We start from the raw sequence: 19,017 nt of genomic DNA, 5'->3' as shown, positions 1-19,017 counted from the left end.
TGTCTCTCCCCCTCAGGGCCCCATCATGCAGTATGTTATTAACCCTGTCTCTCCCCCTCAGGGCCCCATCATGCAGTATGTTATTAACCCTGTCTCTCCCCCTCAGGGCCCCATCATGCAGTATGTTATTAACCCTGTCTCTCCCCCTCAGGGCCCCATCATGCAGTATGTTATTAACCCTGTCTCTCCCCCTCAGGGCCCCATCATGCAGTATGTTATTAACCCTGTCTCTCCCCCTCAGGGCCCCATCATGCAGTATGTTATTAACCCTGTCTCTCCCCCTCAGGGCCCCATCATGCAGTATGTTATTAACCCTGTCTCTCCCCCTCAGGGCCCCATCATGCAGTATGTTATTAACCCTGTCTCTCCCCCTCAGGGCCCCATCATGCAGTATGTTATTAACCCTGTCTCTCCCCCTCAGGGCCCCATCATGCAGTATGTTATTAACCCTGTCTCTCCCCCTCAGGGCCCCATCATGCAGTATGTTATTAACCCTGTCTCTCCCCCTCAGGGCCCCATCATGCAGTATGTTATTAACCCTGTCTCTCCCCCTCAGGGCCCCATCATGCAGTATGTTATTAACCCTGTCTCTCCCCCTCAGGGCCCCATCATGCAGTATGTTATTAACCCTGTCTCTCCCCCTCAGGGCCCCATCATGCAGTATGTTATTAACCCTGTCTCTCCCCCTCAGGGCCCCATCATGCAGTATGTTATTAACCCTGTCTCTCCCCCTCAGGGCCCCATCATGCAGTATGTTATTAACCCTGTCTCTCCCCCTCAGGGCCCCATCATGCAGTATGTTATTAACCCTGTCTCTCCCCCTCAGGGCCCCATCATGCAGTATGTTATTAACCCTGTCTCTCCCCCTCAGGGCCCCATCATGCAGTATGTTATTAACCCTGTCTCTCCCCCTCAGGGCCCCATCATGCAGTATGTTATTAACCCTGTCTCTCCCCCTCAGGGCCCCATCATGCAGTATGTTATTAACCCTGTCTCTCCCCCTCAGGGCCCCATCATGCAGTATGTTATTAACCCTGTCTCTCCCCCTCAGGGCCCCATCATGCAGTATGTTATTAACCCTGTCTCTCCCCCTCAGGGCCCCATCATGCAGTATGTTATTAACCCTGTCTCTCCCCCTCAGGGCCCCATCATGCAGTATGTTATTAACCCTGTCTCTCCCCCTCAGGGCCCCATCATGCAGTATGTTATTAACCCTGTCTCTCCCCCTCAGGGCCCCATCATGCAGTATGTTATTAACCCTGTCTCTCCCCCTCAGGGCCCCATCATGCAGTATGTTATTAACCCTGTCTCTCCCCCTCAGGGCCCCATCATGCAGTATGTTATTAACCCTGTCTCTCCCCCTCAGGGCCCCATCATGCAGTATGTTATTAACCCTGTCTCTCCCCCTCAGGGCCCCATCATGCAGTATGTTATTAACCCTGTCTCTCCCCCTCAGGGCCCCATCATGCAGTATGTTATTAACCCTGTCTCTCCCCCTCAGGGCCCCATCATGCAGTATGTTATTAACCCTGTCTCTCCCCCTCAGGGCCCCATCATGCAGTATGTTATTAACCCTGTCTCTCCCCCTCAGGGCCCCATCATGCAGTATGTTATTAACCCTGTCTCTCCCCCTCAGGGCCCCATCATGCAGTATGTTATTAACCCTGTCTCTCCCCCTCAGGGCCCCATCATGCAGTATGTTATTAACCCTGTCTCTCCCCCTCAGGGCCCCATCATGCAGTATGTTATTAACCCTGTCTCTCCCCCTCAGGGCCCCATCATGCAGTATGTTATTAACCCTGTCTCTCCCCCTCAGGGCCCCATCATGCAGTATGTTATTAACCCTGTCTCTCCCCCTCAGGGCCCCATCATGCAGTATGTTATTAACCCTGTCTCTCCCCCTCAGGGCCCCATCATGCAGTATGTTATTAACCCTGTCTCTCCCCCTCAGGGCCCCATCATGCAGTATGTTATTAACCCTGTCTCTCCCCCCTCAGGGCCCCATCATGCAGTATGTTATTAACCCTGTCTCTCCCCCTCAGGGCCCCATCATGCAGTATGTTATTAACCCTGTCTCTCCCCCTCAGGGCCCCATCATGCAGTATGTTATTAACCCTGTCTCTCCCCCTCAGGGCCCCATCATGCAGTATGTTATTAACCCTGTCTCTCCCCCTCAGGGCCCCATCATGCAGTATGTTATTAACCCTGTCTCTCCCCCTCAGGGCCCCATCATGCAGTATGTTATTAACCCTGTCTCTCCCCCTCAGGGCCCCATCATGCAGTATGTTATTAACCCTGTCTCCCCCCTCAGGGCCCCATCATGCAGTATGTTATTAACCCTGTCTCTCCCCCTCAGGGCCCCATCATGCAGTATGTTATTAACCCTGTCTCTCCCCCTCAGGGCCCCATCATGCAGTATGTTATTAACCCTGTCTCTCCCCCTCAGGGCCCCATCATGCAGTATGTTATTAACCCTGTCTCTCCCCCTCAGGGCCCCATCATGCAGTATGTTATTAACCCTGTCTCTCCCCCTCAGGGCCCCATCATGCAGTATGTTATTAACCCTGTCTCTCCCCCTCAGGGCCCCATCATGCAGTATGTTATTAACCCTGTCTCTCCCCCTCAGGGCCCCATCATGCAGTATGTTATTAACCCTGTCTCTCCCCCTCAGGGCCCCATCATGCAGTATGTTATTAACCCTGTCTCTCCCCCTCAGGGCCCCATCATGCAGTATGTTATTAACCCTGTCTCTCCCCCTCAGGGCCCCATCATGCAGTATGTTATTAACCCTGTCTCTCCCCCTCAGGGCCCCATCATGCAGTATGTTATTAACCCTGTCTCTCCCCCTCAGGGCCCCATCATGCAGTATGTTATTAACCCTGTCTCTCCCCCTCAGGGCCCCATCATGCAGTATGTTATTAACCCTGTCTCTCCCCCTCAGGGCCCCATCATGCAGTATGTTATTAACCCTGTCTCTCCCCCTCAGGGCCCCATCATGCAGTATGTTATTAACCCTGTCTCTCCCCCTCAGGGCCCCATCATGCAGTATGTTATTAACCCTGTCTCTCCCCCTCAGGGCCCCATCATGCAGTATGTTATTAACCCTGTCTCTCCCCCTCAGGGCCCCATCATGCAGTATGTTATTAACCCTGTCTCTCCCCCTCAGGGCCCCATCATGCAGTATGTTATTAACCCTGTCTCTCCCCCTCAGGGCCCCATCATGCAGTATGTTATTAACCCTGTCTCTCCCCCTCAGGGCCCCATCATGCAGTATGTTATTAACCCTGTCTCTCCCCCTCAGGGCCCCATCATGCAGTATGTTATTAACCCTGTCTCTCCCCCTCAGGGCCCCATCATGCAGTATGTTATTAACCCTGTCTCCCCCCTCAGGGCCCCATCATGCAGTATGTTATTAACCCTGTCTCTCCCCCTCAGGGCCCCATCATGCAGTATGTTATTAACCCTGTCTCTCCCCCTCAGGGCCCCATCATGCAGTATGTTATTAACCCTGTCTCTCCCCCTCAGGGCCCCATCATGCAGTATGTTATTAACCCTGTCTCTCCCCCTCAGGGCCCCATCATGCAGTATGTTATTAACCCTGTCTCTCCCCCTCAGGGCCCCATCATGCAGTATGTTATTAACCCTGTCTCTCCCCTCAGCTCCAGGGCCCCATCATGCAGTATGTTATTAACCCTGTCTCTCCCCCTCAGGGCCCCATCATGCAGTATGTTATTAACCCTGTCTCCCCCCCTCAGGGCCCCATCATGCAGTATGTTATTAACCCTGTCTCCCCCCTCAGGGCCCCATCATGCAGTATGTTATTAACCCTGTCTCTCCCCCTCAGGGCCCCATCATGCAGTATGTTATTAACCCTGTCTCTCCCCCCTCAGGGCCCCATCATGCAGTATGTTATTAACCCTGTCTCTCCCCCTCAGGGCCCCATCATGCAGTATGTTATTAACCCTGTCTCTCCCCCTCAGCTTTAGGGCCCCATCATGCAGTATGTTATTAACCCTGTCTCTCCCCCTCAGGGCCCCATCATGCAGTATGTTATTAACCCTGTCTCTCCCCCTCAGCTCCAGGGCCCCATCATGCAGTATGTTATTAACCCTGTCTCTCCCCCTCAGGGCCCCATCATGCAGTATGTTATTAACCCTGTCTCTCCCCCTCAGCTTTAGGGCCCCATCATGCAGTATGTTATTAACCCTGTCTCTCCCCCTCAGGGCCCCATCATGCAGTATGTTATTAACCCTGTCTCCCCCCTCAGGGCCCCATCATGCAGTATGTTATTAACCCTGTCTCTCCCCCTCAGGGCCCCATCATGCAGTATGTTATTAACCCTGTCTCTCCCCCTCAGGGCCCCATCATGCAGTATGTTATTAAGCCTGTCTCCCCCCCTCAGGGCCCCATCATGCAGTATGTTATTAACCCTGTCTCCCCCCTCAGGGCCCCATCATGCAGTATGTTATTAACCCTGTCTCCCCCCCTCAGGGCCCCATCATGCAGTATGTTATTAACCCTGTCTCTCCCCCTCAGGGCCCCATCATGCAGTATGTTATTAACCCTGTCTCTCCCCCTCAGGGCCCCATCATGCAGTATGTTATTAACCCTGTCTCTCCCCCTCAGCTCCAGGGCCCCATCATGCAGTATGTTATTAACCCTGTCTCTCCCCCTCAGGGCCCCATCATGCAGTATGTTATTAACCCTGTCTCTCCCCCTCAGGGCCCCATCATGCAGTATGTTATTAACCCTGTCTCCCCCCTCAGGGCCCCATCATGCAGTATGTTATTAACCCTGTCTCTCCCCCTCAGGGCCCCATCATGCAGTATGTTATTAACCCTGTCTCTCCCCCTCAGCTCCAGGGCCCCATCATGCAGTATGTTATTAACCCTGTCTCTCCCCCTCAGGGCCCCATCATGCAGTATGTTATTAACCCTGTCTCCCCCCTCAGGGCCCCATCATGCAGTATGTTATTAACCCTGTCTCCCCCCTCAGGGCCCCATCATGCAGTATGTTATTAACCCTGTCTCCCCCCTCAGGGCCCCATCATGCAGTATGTTATTAACCCTGTCTCTCCCCTCAGGGCCCCATCATGCAGTATGTTATTAACCCTGTCTCTCCCCCTCAGGGCCCCATCATGCAGTATGTTATTAACCCTGTCTCCCCCCTCAGGGCCCCATCATGCAGTATGTTATTAACCCTGTCTCTCCCCTCAGGGCCCCATCATGCAGTATGTTATTAACCCTGTCTCTCCCCCTCAGGGCCCCATCATGCAGTATGTTATTAACCCTGTCTCTCCCCCTCAGCTCCAGGGCCCCATCATGCAGTATGTTATTAACCCTGTCTCTCCCCCTCAGCTCCAGGGCCCCATCATGCAGTATGTTATTAACCCTGTCTCTCCCCCTCAGGGCCCCATCATGCAGTATGTTATTAACCCTGTCTCTCCCCCTCAGCTCCAGGGCCCCATCATGCAGTATGTTATTAACCCTGTCTCTCCCCCTCAGGGCCCCATCATGCAGTATGTTATTAACCCTGTCTCTCCCCCTCAGGGCCCCATCATGCAGTATGTTATTAACCCTGTCTCTCCCCCCTCAGGGCCCCATCATGCAGTATGTTATTAACCCTGTCTCTCCCCCCTCAGGGCCCCATCATGCAGTATGTTATTAACCCTGTCTCTCCCCCCTCAGGGCCCCATCATGCAGTATGTTATTAACCCTGTCTCTCCCCTCAGGGCCCCATCATGCAGTATGTTATTAACCCTGTCTCTCCCCTCAGGGCCCCATCATGCAGTATGTTATTAACCCTGTCTCCCCCCCCCAGGGCCCCATAATGCAGTATGTTATTAACCCTGTCTCTCCCCCTCAGGGCCCCATCATGCAGTATGTTATTAACCCTGTCTCTCCCCCTCAGGGCCCCATCATGCAGTATGTTATTAACCCTGTCTCTCCCCCTCAGGGCCCCATCATGCAGTATGTTATTAACCCTGTCTCTCCCCCTCAGGGCCCCATCATGCAGTATGTTATTAACCCTGTCTCTCCCCCTCAGGGCCCCATCATGCAGTATGTTATTAACCCTGTCTCTCCCCCTCAGGGCCCCATCATGCAGTATGTTATTAACCCTGTCTCTCCCCCTCAGCTCCAGGGCACCATCATGCAGTATGTTATTAACCCTGTCTCCCCCCCCCAGGGCCCCATAATGCAGTATGTTATTAACCCTGTCTCTCCCCCTCAGGGCCCCATCATGCAGTATGTTATTAACCCTGTCTCTCCCCCTCAGGGCCCCATCATGCAGTATGTTATTAACCCTGTCTCTCCCCCTCAGGGCCCCATCATGCAGTATGTTATTAACCCTGTCTCTCCCCCTCAGGGCCCCATCATGCAGTATGTTATTAACCCTGTCTCTCCCCCTCAGGGCCCCATCATGCAGTATGTTATTAACCCTGTCTCTCCCCCTCAGGGCCCCATCATGCAGTATGTTATTAACCCTGTCTCTCCCCCTCAGGGCCCCATCATGCAGTATGTTATTAACCCTGTCTCTCCCCCTCAGCTCCAGGGCACCATCATGCAGTATGTGAAGACCCTGATGGAGGTGATGCCTAAGATTTGCCGTCTCCCGCGCCACGAGTACGGCTCGCCGGGTAAGTCCGGAGAGACAGGGAGCTCCCTTCAATGTCTGACAGATATTTATGTAGTTAAAGGTTTTGGGAAGCCATTTAAGAGTGTCCTTAATCGATCCGTTGATTTGTTTATCTGATGTAGCCGTCTCTCCTCCCTGCCAGGTATCCTGGAGTTCTTCCACCACCAGCTGAAGGACATAGTGGAGTACGCCGAGCTGAAGACCGTCTGCTTCCAGAACCTCAGGGAGGTGGGCAATGCTCTGCTCTTCTGTCTGCTCAGCGAACAGAGCATGGTAAGAACCACGACCCCAACACAGCTACACAACCACGACCCCAACACGTCTACACAACCACGACCCCAACACGTCTACACAACCACGACCCCAACACGTCTACACAACCACGACCCCAACACGTCTACACAACCACGACCCCAACACAACCACGACCCCAACACGTCTACACAACCACGACCCCAACACGTCTACACAACCACGACCCCAACACGTCTACACAACCACGACCCCAACACAACCACGACCCCAACACAGCCACGACCCCAACACGTCTACACAACCACGACCCACAACATCTGATATGGTGCTGCTAGACAACATACTCAGAATGTTACCTGGTGATATGGTGCTGCTAGTGATAGACAACACACTCAGAATGTTACCTGGTGATATGGTGCTGTTAGTGATAGACAACACACTCAGAATGTTACCTGGTGATATGGTGCTGCTAGTGATAGACAACATACTCAGAATGTTACCTGGTGATATGGTGCTGCTAGTGATAGACAACATACTCAGAATGTTACCTGGTGATATGGTGCTGTTAGTGATAGACAACATACTCAGAGTGTTACCTGGTGATATGGTGCTGCTAGACAACATCCTCAGAATGTTACCTGGTGATATGGTGCTGTTAGACAACATACTCAGAATGTTACCTGGTGATATGGTGCTGCTAGACAACATACTCAGAATGTTACCTGGTGATATGGTGCTGCTAGTGATAGACAACATACTCAGAATGTTACCTGGTGATATGGTGCTGTTAGTGATAGACAACATACTCAGAATGTTACCTGGTGATATGGTGCTGCAAGACAACATACTCAGAATGTTACCTGGTGATATGGTGCTGCTAGTGATAGACAACATACTCAGAATGTTACCTGGTGATATGGTGCTGCTAGACAACATACTCAGAATGTTACCTGGTGATATGGTGCTGTTAGACAACATACTCAGAATGTTACCTGGTAATATGGTGCTGCTAGACAACATACTCAGAATGTTACCTGGTGATATGGTGCTGCTAGACAACATACTCAGAATGTTACTTGGTGATATGGTGCTGTTAGACAACATACTCAGAATGTTACCTGGTAATATGGTGCTGCTAGACAACATACTCAGAATGTTACCTGGTGATATGGTGCTGTTAGTGATAGACAACACACTCAGAATGTTACCTGGTGATGTGGTGCTGTTAGTGATAGACAACATACTCAGAATGTTACCTGGTGATATGGTGCTGCAAGACAACATACTCAGAATGTTACCTGGTGATATGGTGCTGCTAGACAACATACTCAGCATGTTACCTGGTGATATGGTGCTGTTAGTGATAGACAACATACTCAGAATGTTACCTGGTGATATGGTGCTGCTAGACAACATACTCAGAATGTTACCTGGTGATATGGTGCTGCTAGTAATAGACAACATAATCAGAATGTTACCTGGTGATATGGTGCTGCTAGACAACATCCTCAGAATGTTACCTGGTGATATGGTGCTGTTAGTGTTAGACAACACACTCAGAATGTTACCTGGTGATATGGTGCTGCTAGACAACATACTCAGAATGTTACCTGGTGATATGGTGCTGCTAGTGATAGACAACACACTCAGAATGTTACCTGGTGATATGGTGCTGTTAGTGATAGACAACATACTCAGAATGTTACCTGGTGATATGGTGCTGCTAGACAACACACTCAGAATGTTACCTGGTGATATGGTGCTGCTAGACAACATACTCAGAATGTTACCTGGTGATATGGTGCTGCTAGACAACATACTCAGAATGTTACCTGGTGATATGGTGCTGTTAGACAACATACTCAGAATGTTACCTGGTGATATGGTGCTGCTAGACAACATACTCAGAATGTTACCTGGTGATATGGTGCTGCTAGTGATAGACAACATACTCAGAATGTTACCTGGTGATATGGTGCTGATAGACAACATACTCAGAATGTTACCTGGTGATATGGTGCTGCTAGACAACATACTCAGAATGTTACCTGGTGATATGGTGCTGCTAGACAACATACTCAGAATGTTACCTGGTGATATGGTGCTGCTAGTGATAGACAACATACTCAGAATGTTACCTGGTGATATGGTGCTGTTAGTGATAGACAACATACTCAGAATGTTACCTGGTGATATGGTGCTGTTAGACAACATACTCGGAATGTTACCTGGTGATATGGTGCTGCTAGTAATAGACAACATACTCAGAATGTTACCTGGTGATATGGTGCTGTTAGTGATAGACAACATACTCAGAATGTTACCTGGTGATATGGTGCTGATAGACAACATATTCAGAATGTTACCTGGTGATATGGTGCTGCTAGACAACATACTCAGAATGTTACCTGGTGATATGGTGCTGCTAGACAACATCCTCAGAATGTTACCTGGTGATATGGTGCTGTTAGTGATAGACAACATACTCAGAATGTTACCTGGTGATATGGTGCTGTTAGTGATAGACAACATAATCAGAGTGTTACCTGGTGATATGGTGCTGTTAGACAACATACTCAGAATGTTACCTGGTAATATGGTGCTGTTAGACAACATACTCAGAATGTTACCTGGTGATATGGTGCTGTTAGACAACACACTCAGAATGTTACCTGGTGATATGGTGCTGCTAGTAATAGACAACATAATCAGAATGTTACCTGGTGATATGGTGCTGCTAGACAACATACTCAGAATGTTACCTGGTGATATGGTGCTGTTAGTGATAGACAACATACTCAGAATGTTACCTGGTGATATGGTGCTGCTAGTAATAGACAACATCCTCAGAATGTTACCTGGTGATATGGTGCTGCTAGACAACATACTCAGAATGTTACCTGGTGATATGGTGCTGATAGACAACATAATCAGAATGTTACCTGGTGATATGGTGCTGCTAGACAACATACTCAGAATGTTACCTGGTGATATGGTGCTGCTAGTGATAGACAACATACTCAGAATGTTACCTGGTGATATGGTGCTGTTAGTGATAGACAACATACTCAGAATGTTACCTGGTGATATGGTGCTGCTAGACAACATACTCAGAATGTTACCTGGTGATATGGTGCTGTTAGTGTTAGACAACATACTCAGAATGTTACCTGGTAATATGGTGCTGTTAGTGTTAGACAACACACTCAGAATGTTACCTGGTGATATGGTGCTGCTAGACAACATACTCAGAATGTTACCTGGTGATATGGTGCTGCTAGACAACATACTCAGAATGTTACCTGGTGATATGGTGCTGCTAGTGATAGACAACATACTCAGAATGTTACCTGGTGATATGGTGCTGCTAGACAACATACTCAGAATGTTACCTGGTGATATGGTGCTGTTAGTGATAGACAACATACTCAGAATGTTACCTGGTGATATGGTGCTGCTAGACAACATACTCAGAATGTTACCTGGTGATATGGTGCTGTTAGTGATAGACAACATACTCAGAATGTTACCTGGTGATATGGTGCTGCTAGACAACATACTCAGAATGTTACCTGGTAATATGGTGCTGCTAGACAACATACTCAGAATGTTACCTGGTGATATGGTGCTGTTAGTGATAGACAACATACTCAGAATGTTACCTGGTGATATGGTGCTGCTAGACAACATACTCAGAATGTTACCTGGTGATATGGTGCTGCTAGACAACATACTCAGAATGTTACCTGGTGATATGGTGCTGTTAGTGATAGACAACATACTCAGAATGTTACCTGGTGATATGGTGCTGCTAGACAACATACTCAGAATGTTACCTGGTGATATGGTGCTGTTAGTGATAGACAACATACTCAGAATGTTACCTGGTGATATGGTGCTGCTAGACAACATACTCAGAATGTTACCTGGTAATATGGTGCTGCTAGACAACATACTCAGAATGTTACCTGGTGATATGGTGCTGTTAGTGATAGACAACATACTCAGAATGTTACCTGGTGATATGGTGCTGTTAGACAACATACTCAGAATGTTACCTGGTGATATGGTGCTGCTAGACAACATACTCAGAATGTTACCTGGTGATATGGTGCTGTTAGTGATAGACAACATAATCAGAATGTTACCTGGTGATATGGTGCTGCTAGTGATAGACAACACACTCAGAATGTTACCTGGTGATATGGTGCTGTTAGTGATAGACAACATACTCAGAATGTTACCTGGTGATATGATGCTGCTAGTGATAGACAACATACTCAGAATGTTACCTGGTGATATGGTGCTGTTAGACAACATACTCAGAATGTTACCTGGTGATATGATGCTGTTAGTGATAGACAACATACTCAGAATGTTACCTGGTGATATGGTGCTGCTAGTGATAGACAACATACTCAGAATGTTACCTGGTGATATGGTGCTGATAGTGTTAGACAACATATTCAGAATGTTACCTGGTGATATGGTGCTGTTAGACAACATACTCAGAATGTTACCTGGTGATATGGTGCTGTTAGACAACATACTCAGAATGTTACCTGGTGATATGGTGCTGTTAGACAACATACTCAGAATGTTACCTGGTGATATGGTGCTGTTAGTGATAGACAACATAATCAGAGTGTTACCTGGTGATATGGTGCTGCTAGTGATAGACAACACACTCAGAATGTTACCTGGTGATATGGTGCTGCTAGACAACATACTCAGAATGTTACCTGGTGATATGGTGCTGTTAGACAACATAATCAGAGTGTTACCTGGTGATATGGTGCTGATAGACAACATACTCAGAATGTTACCTGGTGATATGGTGCTGCTAGACAACATCCTCAGAATGTTACCTGGTGATATGGTGCTGCTAGTGATAGACAACATACTCAGAATGTTACCTGGTGATATGGTGCTGCTAGACAACATCCTCAGAATGTTACCTGGTGATATGGTGCTGCTAGTAATAGACAACATACTCAGAATGTTACCTGGTGATATGGTGCTGTTAGTGATAGACAACATACTCAGAATGTTACCTGGTGATATGGTGCTGCAAGACAACATACTCAGAATGTTACCTGGTGATATGGTGCTGCTAGACAACATACTCAGCATGTTACCTGGTGATATGGTGCTGTTAGTGATAGACAACATACTCAGAATGTTACCTGGTGATATGGTGCTGCTAGACAACATCCTCAGAATGTTACCTGGTGATATGGTGCTGTTAGACAACATACTCAGAATGTTACCTGGTGATATGGTGCTGTTAGTGATAGACAACACACTCAGAATGTTACCTGGTGATATGGTGCTGATAGACAACATACTCAGAATGTTACCTGGTGATATGGTGCTGCTAGACAACACACTCAGAATGTTACCTGGTGATATGGTGCTGCTAGACAACACACTCAGAATGTTACCTGGTGATATGGTGCTGTTAGTGATAGACAACATACTCAGAATGTTACCTGGTGATATGGTGCTGTTAGACAACATACTCAGAATGTTACCTGGTGATATGGTGCTGCTAGTGATAGACAACATACTCAGAATGTTACCTGGTGATATGGTGCTGTTAGTGATAGACAACATACTCAGAATGTTACCTGGTGATATGGTGCTGTTAGTGATAGACAACATACTCAGAATGTTACCTGGTGATATGGTGCTGCTAGACAACATACTCAGAATGTTACCTGGTGATATGGTGCTGTTAGTGATAGACAACATAATCAGAGTGTTACCTGGTGATATGGCGCTGTTAGACAACATACTCAGAATGTTACCTGGTGATATGGTGCTGCTAGTGATAGACAACATACTCAGAATGTTACCTGGTGATATGGTGCTGCTAGTGATAGACAACATACTCAGAATGTTACCTGGTGATATGGTGCTGCTAGTGATAGACAACATACTCAGAATGTTACCTGGTGATATGGTGCTGCTAGACAACATACTCAGAATGTTACCTGGTGATATGGTGCTGTTAGACAACATACTCAGAATGTTACCTGGTAATATGGTGCTGTTAGACAACATACTCAGAATGTTACCTGGTGATATGGTGCTGTTAGACAACACACTCAGAATGTTACCTGGTGATATGGTGCTGCTAGTAATAGACAACATAATCAGAATGTTACCTGGTGATATGGTGCTGCTAGACAACATACTCAGAATGTTACCTGGTGATATGGTGCTGTTAGTGATAGACAACATACTCAGAATGTTACCTGGTGATATGGTGCTGTTAGTGATAGACAACATACTCAGAATGTTACCTGGTGATATGGTGCTGTTAGTGATAGACAACATACTCAGAATGTTACCTGGTGATATGGTGCTGATAGACAACATACTCAGAATGTTACCTGGTGATATGGTGCTGTTAGACAACATACTCAGGATGTTACCTGGTGATATGGTGCTGCTAGACAACATACTCAGAATGTTACCTGGTGATATGGTGCTGCTAGACAACATACTCAGAATGTTACCTGGTGATATGGTGCTGCTAGTAATAGACAACATCCTCAGAATGTTACCTGGTGATATGGTGCTGCTAGACAACATACTCAGAATGTTACCTGGTGATATGGTGCTGATAGACAACATAATCAGAATGTTACCTGGTGATATGGTGCTGCTAGACAACATACTCAGAATGTTACCTGGTGATATGGTGCTGCTAGTGATAGACAACATACTCAGAATGTTACCTGGTGATATGTGCTGCTAGACAACATACTCAGAATGTTACCTGGTAATATGGTGCTGCTAGACAACATACTCAGAATGTTACCTGGTGATATGGTGCTGTTAGTGATAGACAACATACTCAGAATGTTACCTGGTGATATGGTGCTGTTAGACAACATACTCAGAATGTTACCTGGTGATATGGTGCTGCTAGTGATAGACAACATACTCAGAATGTTACCTGGTGATATGATGCTGTTAGTGATAGACAACATACTCAGAATGTTACCTGGTGATATGGTGCTGTTAGTGATAGACAACATACTCAGAATGTTACCTGGTGATATGGTGCTGCAAGACAACATACTCAGAATGTTACCTGGTGATATGGTGCTGCTAGACAACATACTCAGCATGTTACCTGGTGATATGGTGCTGTTAGTGATAGACAACATACTCAGAATGTTACCTGGTGATATGGTGCTGCTAGACAACATCCTCAGAATGTTACCTGGTGATATGGTGCTGTTAGACAACATACTCAGAATGTTACCTGGTGATATGGTGCTGTTAGTGATAGACAACACACTCAGAATGTTACCTGGTGATATGGTGCTGATAGACAACATACTCAGAATGTTACCTGGTGATATGGTGCTGCTAGACAACATACTCAGAATGTTACCTGGTGATATGGTGCTGCTAGACAACATACTCAGAATGTTACCTGGTGATATGGTGCTGCTAGTGATAGACAACATACTCAGAATGTTACCTGGTGATATGGTGCTGATAGACAACATACTCAGAATGTTACCTGGTGATATGGTACTGTTAGTGATAGACAACACACTCAGAATGTTACCTGGTGATATGGTGCTGCTAGTGATAGACAACATACTCAGAATGTTACCTGGTGATATGGTGCTGCTAGACAACATACTCAGAATGTTACCTGGTGATATGGTGCTGTTAGTGATAGACAACATACTCAGAATGTTACCTGGTGATATGGTGCTGTTAGACAACATACTCAGAATGTTACCTGGTGATATGGTGCTGCTAGTGATAGACAACATACTCAGAATGTTACCTGGTGATATGGTGCTGTTAGTGATAGACAACATACTCAGAATGTTACCTGGTGATATGGTGCTGTTAGTGATAGACAACACACTCAGAATGTTACCTGGTGATATGGTGATGTTAGACAACATACTCAGAATGTTACCTGGTGATATGGTGCTGCTAGACAACATGCTCAGAATGTTACCTGGTGATATGGTGCTGTTAGTGATAGACAACATACTCAGAATGTTACCTGGTGATATGGTGCTGATAGACAACATACTCAGAATGTTACCTGGTGATATGGTGCTGTTAGTGATAGACAACACACTCAGAATGTTACCTGGTGATATGGTGCTGTTAGACAACATACTCAGAATGTTACCTGGTGATATGGTGCTGTTAGACAACACACTCAGAATGTTACCTGGTGATATGGTGATGTTAGACAACATACTCAGAATGTTACCTGGTGATATGGTGCTGTTAGTGATAGACAACACACTCAGAATGTTACCTGGTGATATGGTGCTGATAGACAACATACTCAGAATGTTACCTGGTGATATGGTGCTGCTAGACAACACACTCAGAATGTTACCTGGTGATATGGTGCTGCTAGACAACACACTCAGAATGTTACCTGGTGATATGGTGCTGTTAGTGATAGACAACATACTCAGAATGTTACCTGGTGATATGGTGCTGTTAGACAACATACTCAGAATGTTACCTGGTGATATGGTGCTGCTAGACAACATACTCAGAATGTTACCTGGTGATATGGTGCTGTTAGTGATAGACAACATAATCAGAGTGTTACCTGGTGATATGGCGCTGTTAGACAACATACTCAGAATGTTACCTGGTGATATGGTGCTGTTAGACAACATACTCAGAATGTTACCTGGTAATATGGTGCTGTTAGACAACATACTCAGAATGTTACCTGGTGATATGGTGCTGTTAGACAACACACTCAGAATGTTACCTGGTGATATGGTGCTGCTAGTAATAGACAACATAATCAGAATGTTACCTGGTGATATGGTGCTGCTAGACAACATACTCAGAATGTTACCTGGTGATATGGTGCTGTTAGTGATAGACAACATACTCAGAATGTTACCTGGTGATATGGTGCTGTTAGTGATAGACAACATACTCAGAATGTTACCTGGTGATATGGTGCTGTTAGACAACATACTCAGAATGTTACCTGGTGATATGGTGCTGCTAGACAACATACTCAGAATGTTACCTGGTGATATGGTGCTGTTAGACAACATACTCAGAATGTTACCTGGTGATATGGTGCTGCTAGTAATAGACAACATCCTCAGAATGTTACCTGGTGATATGGTGCTGCTAGACAACATACTCAGAATGTTACCTGGTGATATGGTGCTGATAGACAACATAATCAGAATGTTACCTGGTGATATGGTGCTGTTAGACAACATACTCAGAATGTTACCTGGTGATATGGTGCTGTTAGTGATAGACAACATACTCAGAATGTTACCTGGTGATATGGTGCTGCTAGACAACATACTCAGAATGTTACCTGGTAATATGGTGCTGCTAGACAACATACTCAGAATGTTACCTGGTGATATGGTGCTGTTAGTGATAGACAACATACTCAGAATGTTACCTGGTGATATGGTGCTGTTAGACAACATACTCAGAATGTTACCTGGTGATATGGTGCTGTTAGACAACATACTCAGAATGTTACCTGGTGATATGGTGCTGCTAGTGATAGACAACATACTCAGAATGTTACCTGGTGATATGATGCTGTTAGTGATAGACAACATACTCAGAATGTTACCTGGTGATATGGTGCTGTTAGTGATAGACAACATACTCAGAATGTTACCTGGTGATATGGTGCTGCTAGACAACATACTCAGAATGTTACCTGGTGATATGGTGCTGCTAGACAACATACTCAGAATGTTACCTGGTGATATGGTGCTGCTAGTGATAGACAACATACTCAGAATGTTACCTGGTGATATGGTGCTGATAGACAACATACTCAGAATGTTACCTGGTGATATGGTACTGTTAGTGATAGACAACACACTCAGAATGTTACCTGGTGATATGGTGCTGCTAGTGATAGACAACATACTCAGAATGTTACCTGGTGATATGGTGCTGCTAGACAACATACTCAGAATGTTACCTGGTGATATGGTGCTGTTAGTGATAGACAACATACTCAGAATGTTACCTGGTGATATGGTGCTGTTAGACAACATACTCAGAATGTTACCTGGTGATATGGTGCTGCTAGTGATAGACAACATACTCAGAATGTTACCTGGTGATATGGTGCTGTTAGTGATAGACAACATACTCAGAATGTTACCTGGTGATATGGTGCTGTTAGTGATAGACAACACACTCAGAATGTTACCTGGTGATATGGTGATGTTAGACAACATACTCAGAATGTTACCTGGTGATATGGTGCTGCTAGACAACATGCTCAGAATGTTACCTGGTGATATGGTGCTGTTAGTGATAGACAACATACTCAGAATGTTACCTGGTGATATGGTGCTGATAGACAACATACTCAGAATGTTACCTGGTGATATGGTGCTGTTAGTGATAGACAACACACTCAGAATGTTACCTGGTGATATGGTGCTGTTAGACAACATACTCAGAATGTTACCTGGTGATATGGTGCTGTTAGACAACATACTCAGAATGTTACCTGGTGATATGGTGCTGTTAGTGATAGACAACATAATCAGAGTGTTACCTGGTGATATGGTGCTGCTAGTGATAGACAACACACTCAGAATGTTACCTGGTGATATGGTGCTGCTAGACAACATACTCAGAATGTTACCTGGTGATATGGTGCTGTTAGACAACATAATCAGAGTGTTACCTGGTGATATGGTGCTGATAGACAACATACTCAGAATGTTACCTGGTGATATGGTGCTGCTAGACAACATCCTCAGAATGTTACCTGGTGATATGGTGCTGCTAGTGATAGACAACATACTCAGAATGTTACCTGGTGATATGGTGCTGCTAGACAACATCCTCAGAATGTTACCTGGTGATATGGTGCTGCTAGTAATAGACAACATAATCAGAATGTTACCTGGTGATATGGTGCTGCTAGTGATTGACAACATAATCAGAATGTTACCTGGTGATATGGTGCTGCTAGACAACATCCTCAGAATGTTACCTGGTGGTATGGTGCTGTTAGTGATAGACAACACACTCAGAATGTTACCTGGTGATATGGTGCTGCTAGACAACATACTCAGAATGTTACCTGGTGATATGGTGCTGCTAGTAATAGACAACATAATCAGAATGTTACCTGGTGATATGGTGCTGCTAGACAACATACTCAGAATGTTACCTGGTGATATGGTGCTGCTAGACAACATACTCAGAATGTTACCTGGTGATATGGTGCTGCTAGACAACATACTCAGAATGTTACCTGGTGATATGGTGCTGCTAGACAACATACTCAGAATGTTACCTGGTGATATGGTGCTGTTAGTGATAGACAACATACTCAGAATGTTACCTGGTGATATGGTGCTGTTAGTGATAGACAACATACTCAGAATGTTACCTGGTGATATGGTGATGTTAGACAACATACTCAGAATGTTACCTGGTGATATGGTGCTGTTAGACAACATACTCAGAATGTTACCTGGTGATATGGTGCTGTTAGACAACATACTCAGAATGTTACCTGGTGATATGGTGCTGTTAGTGATAGACAACATAATCAGAGTGTTACCTGGTGATATGGTGCTGCTAGTGATAGACAACACACTCAGAATGTTACCTGGTGATATGGTGCTGCTAGACAACATACTCAGAATGTTACCTGGTGATATGGTGCTGTTAGACAACATAATCAGAGTGTTACCTGGTGATATGGTGCTGATAGACAACATACTCAGAATGTTACCTGGTGATATGGTGCTGCTAGACAACATCCTCAGAATGTTACCTGGTGATATGGTGCTGTTAGACAATATACTCAGAATGTTACCTGGTGATATGGTGCTGCTAGTGATAGATAACATACTCAGAATGTTACCTGGTGATATGGTGCTGCTAGACAACATACTCAGAATGTTACCTGGTGATATGGTGCTGATAGTGATAGACAACATAATCAGAATGTTACCTGGTGATATGGTGCTGCTAGACAACATACTCAGAATGTTACCTGGTGATATGATGCTGCTAGACAACATACTCAGAATGTTACCTGGTGATATGGTGCTGCTAGACAACATACTCAGAATGTTACCTGGT

At 45.9% G+C, this 19,017-nt stretch overlaps 1 protein-coding gene across 5 annotated transcripts in view; it reads left to right on the top strand.

The window, feature by feature from the left end:
- The window catches only part of LOC129867605 (cytoplasmic FMR1-interacting protein 1 homolog), a 225,438-nt gene that overhangs the window by 183,167 nt on the left and 23,254 nt on the right, over nt 1-19,017 (top strand). For all 5 annotated transcript variants that reach the window (XM_055941111.1, XM_055941110.1, XM_055941112.1 and 2 more), the window contains 2 exons: nt 6,547-6,637; nt 6,779-6,909. In XM_055941111.1, the coding sequence (XP_055797086.1) occupies nt 6,547-6,637; nt 6,779-6,909 (222 nt within the window). The remainder of the gene's footprint in view (nt 1-6,546; nt 6,638-6,778; nt 6,910-19,017) is intronic.

The sequence above is a fragment of the Salvelinus fontinalis genome, chromosome 12 (genome assembly GCF_029448725.1).
Source record: "Salvelinus fontinalis isolate EN_2023a chromosome 12, ASM2944872v1, whole genome shotgun sequence".
Lineage (NCBI taxonomy): Eukaryota > Metazoa > Chordata > Actinopteri > Salmoniformes > Salmonidae > Salvelinus > Salvelinus fontinalis.
This window is presented reverse-complemented; position numbering and strand designations above follow the sequence as displayed.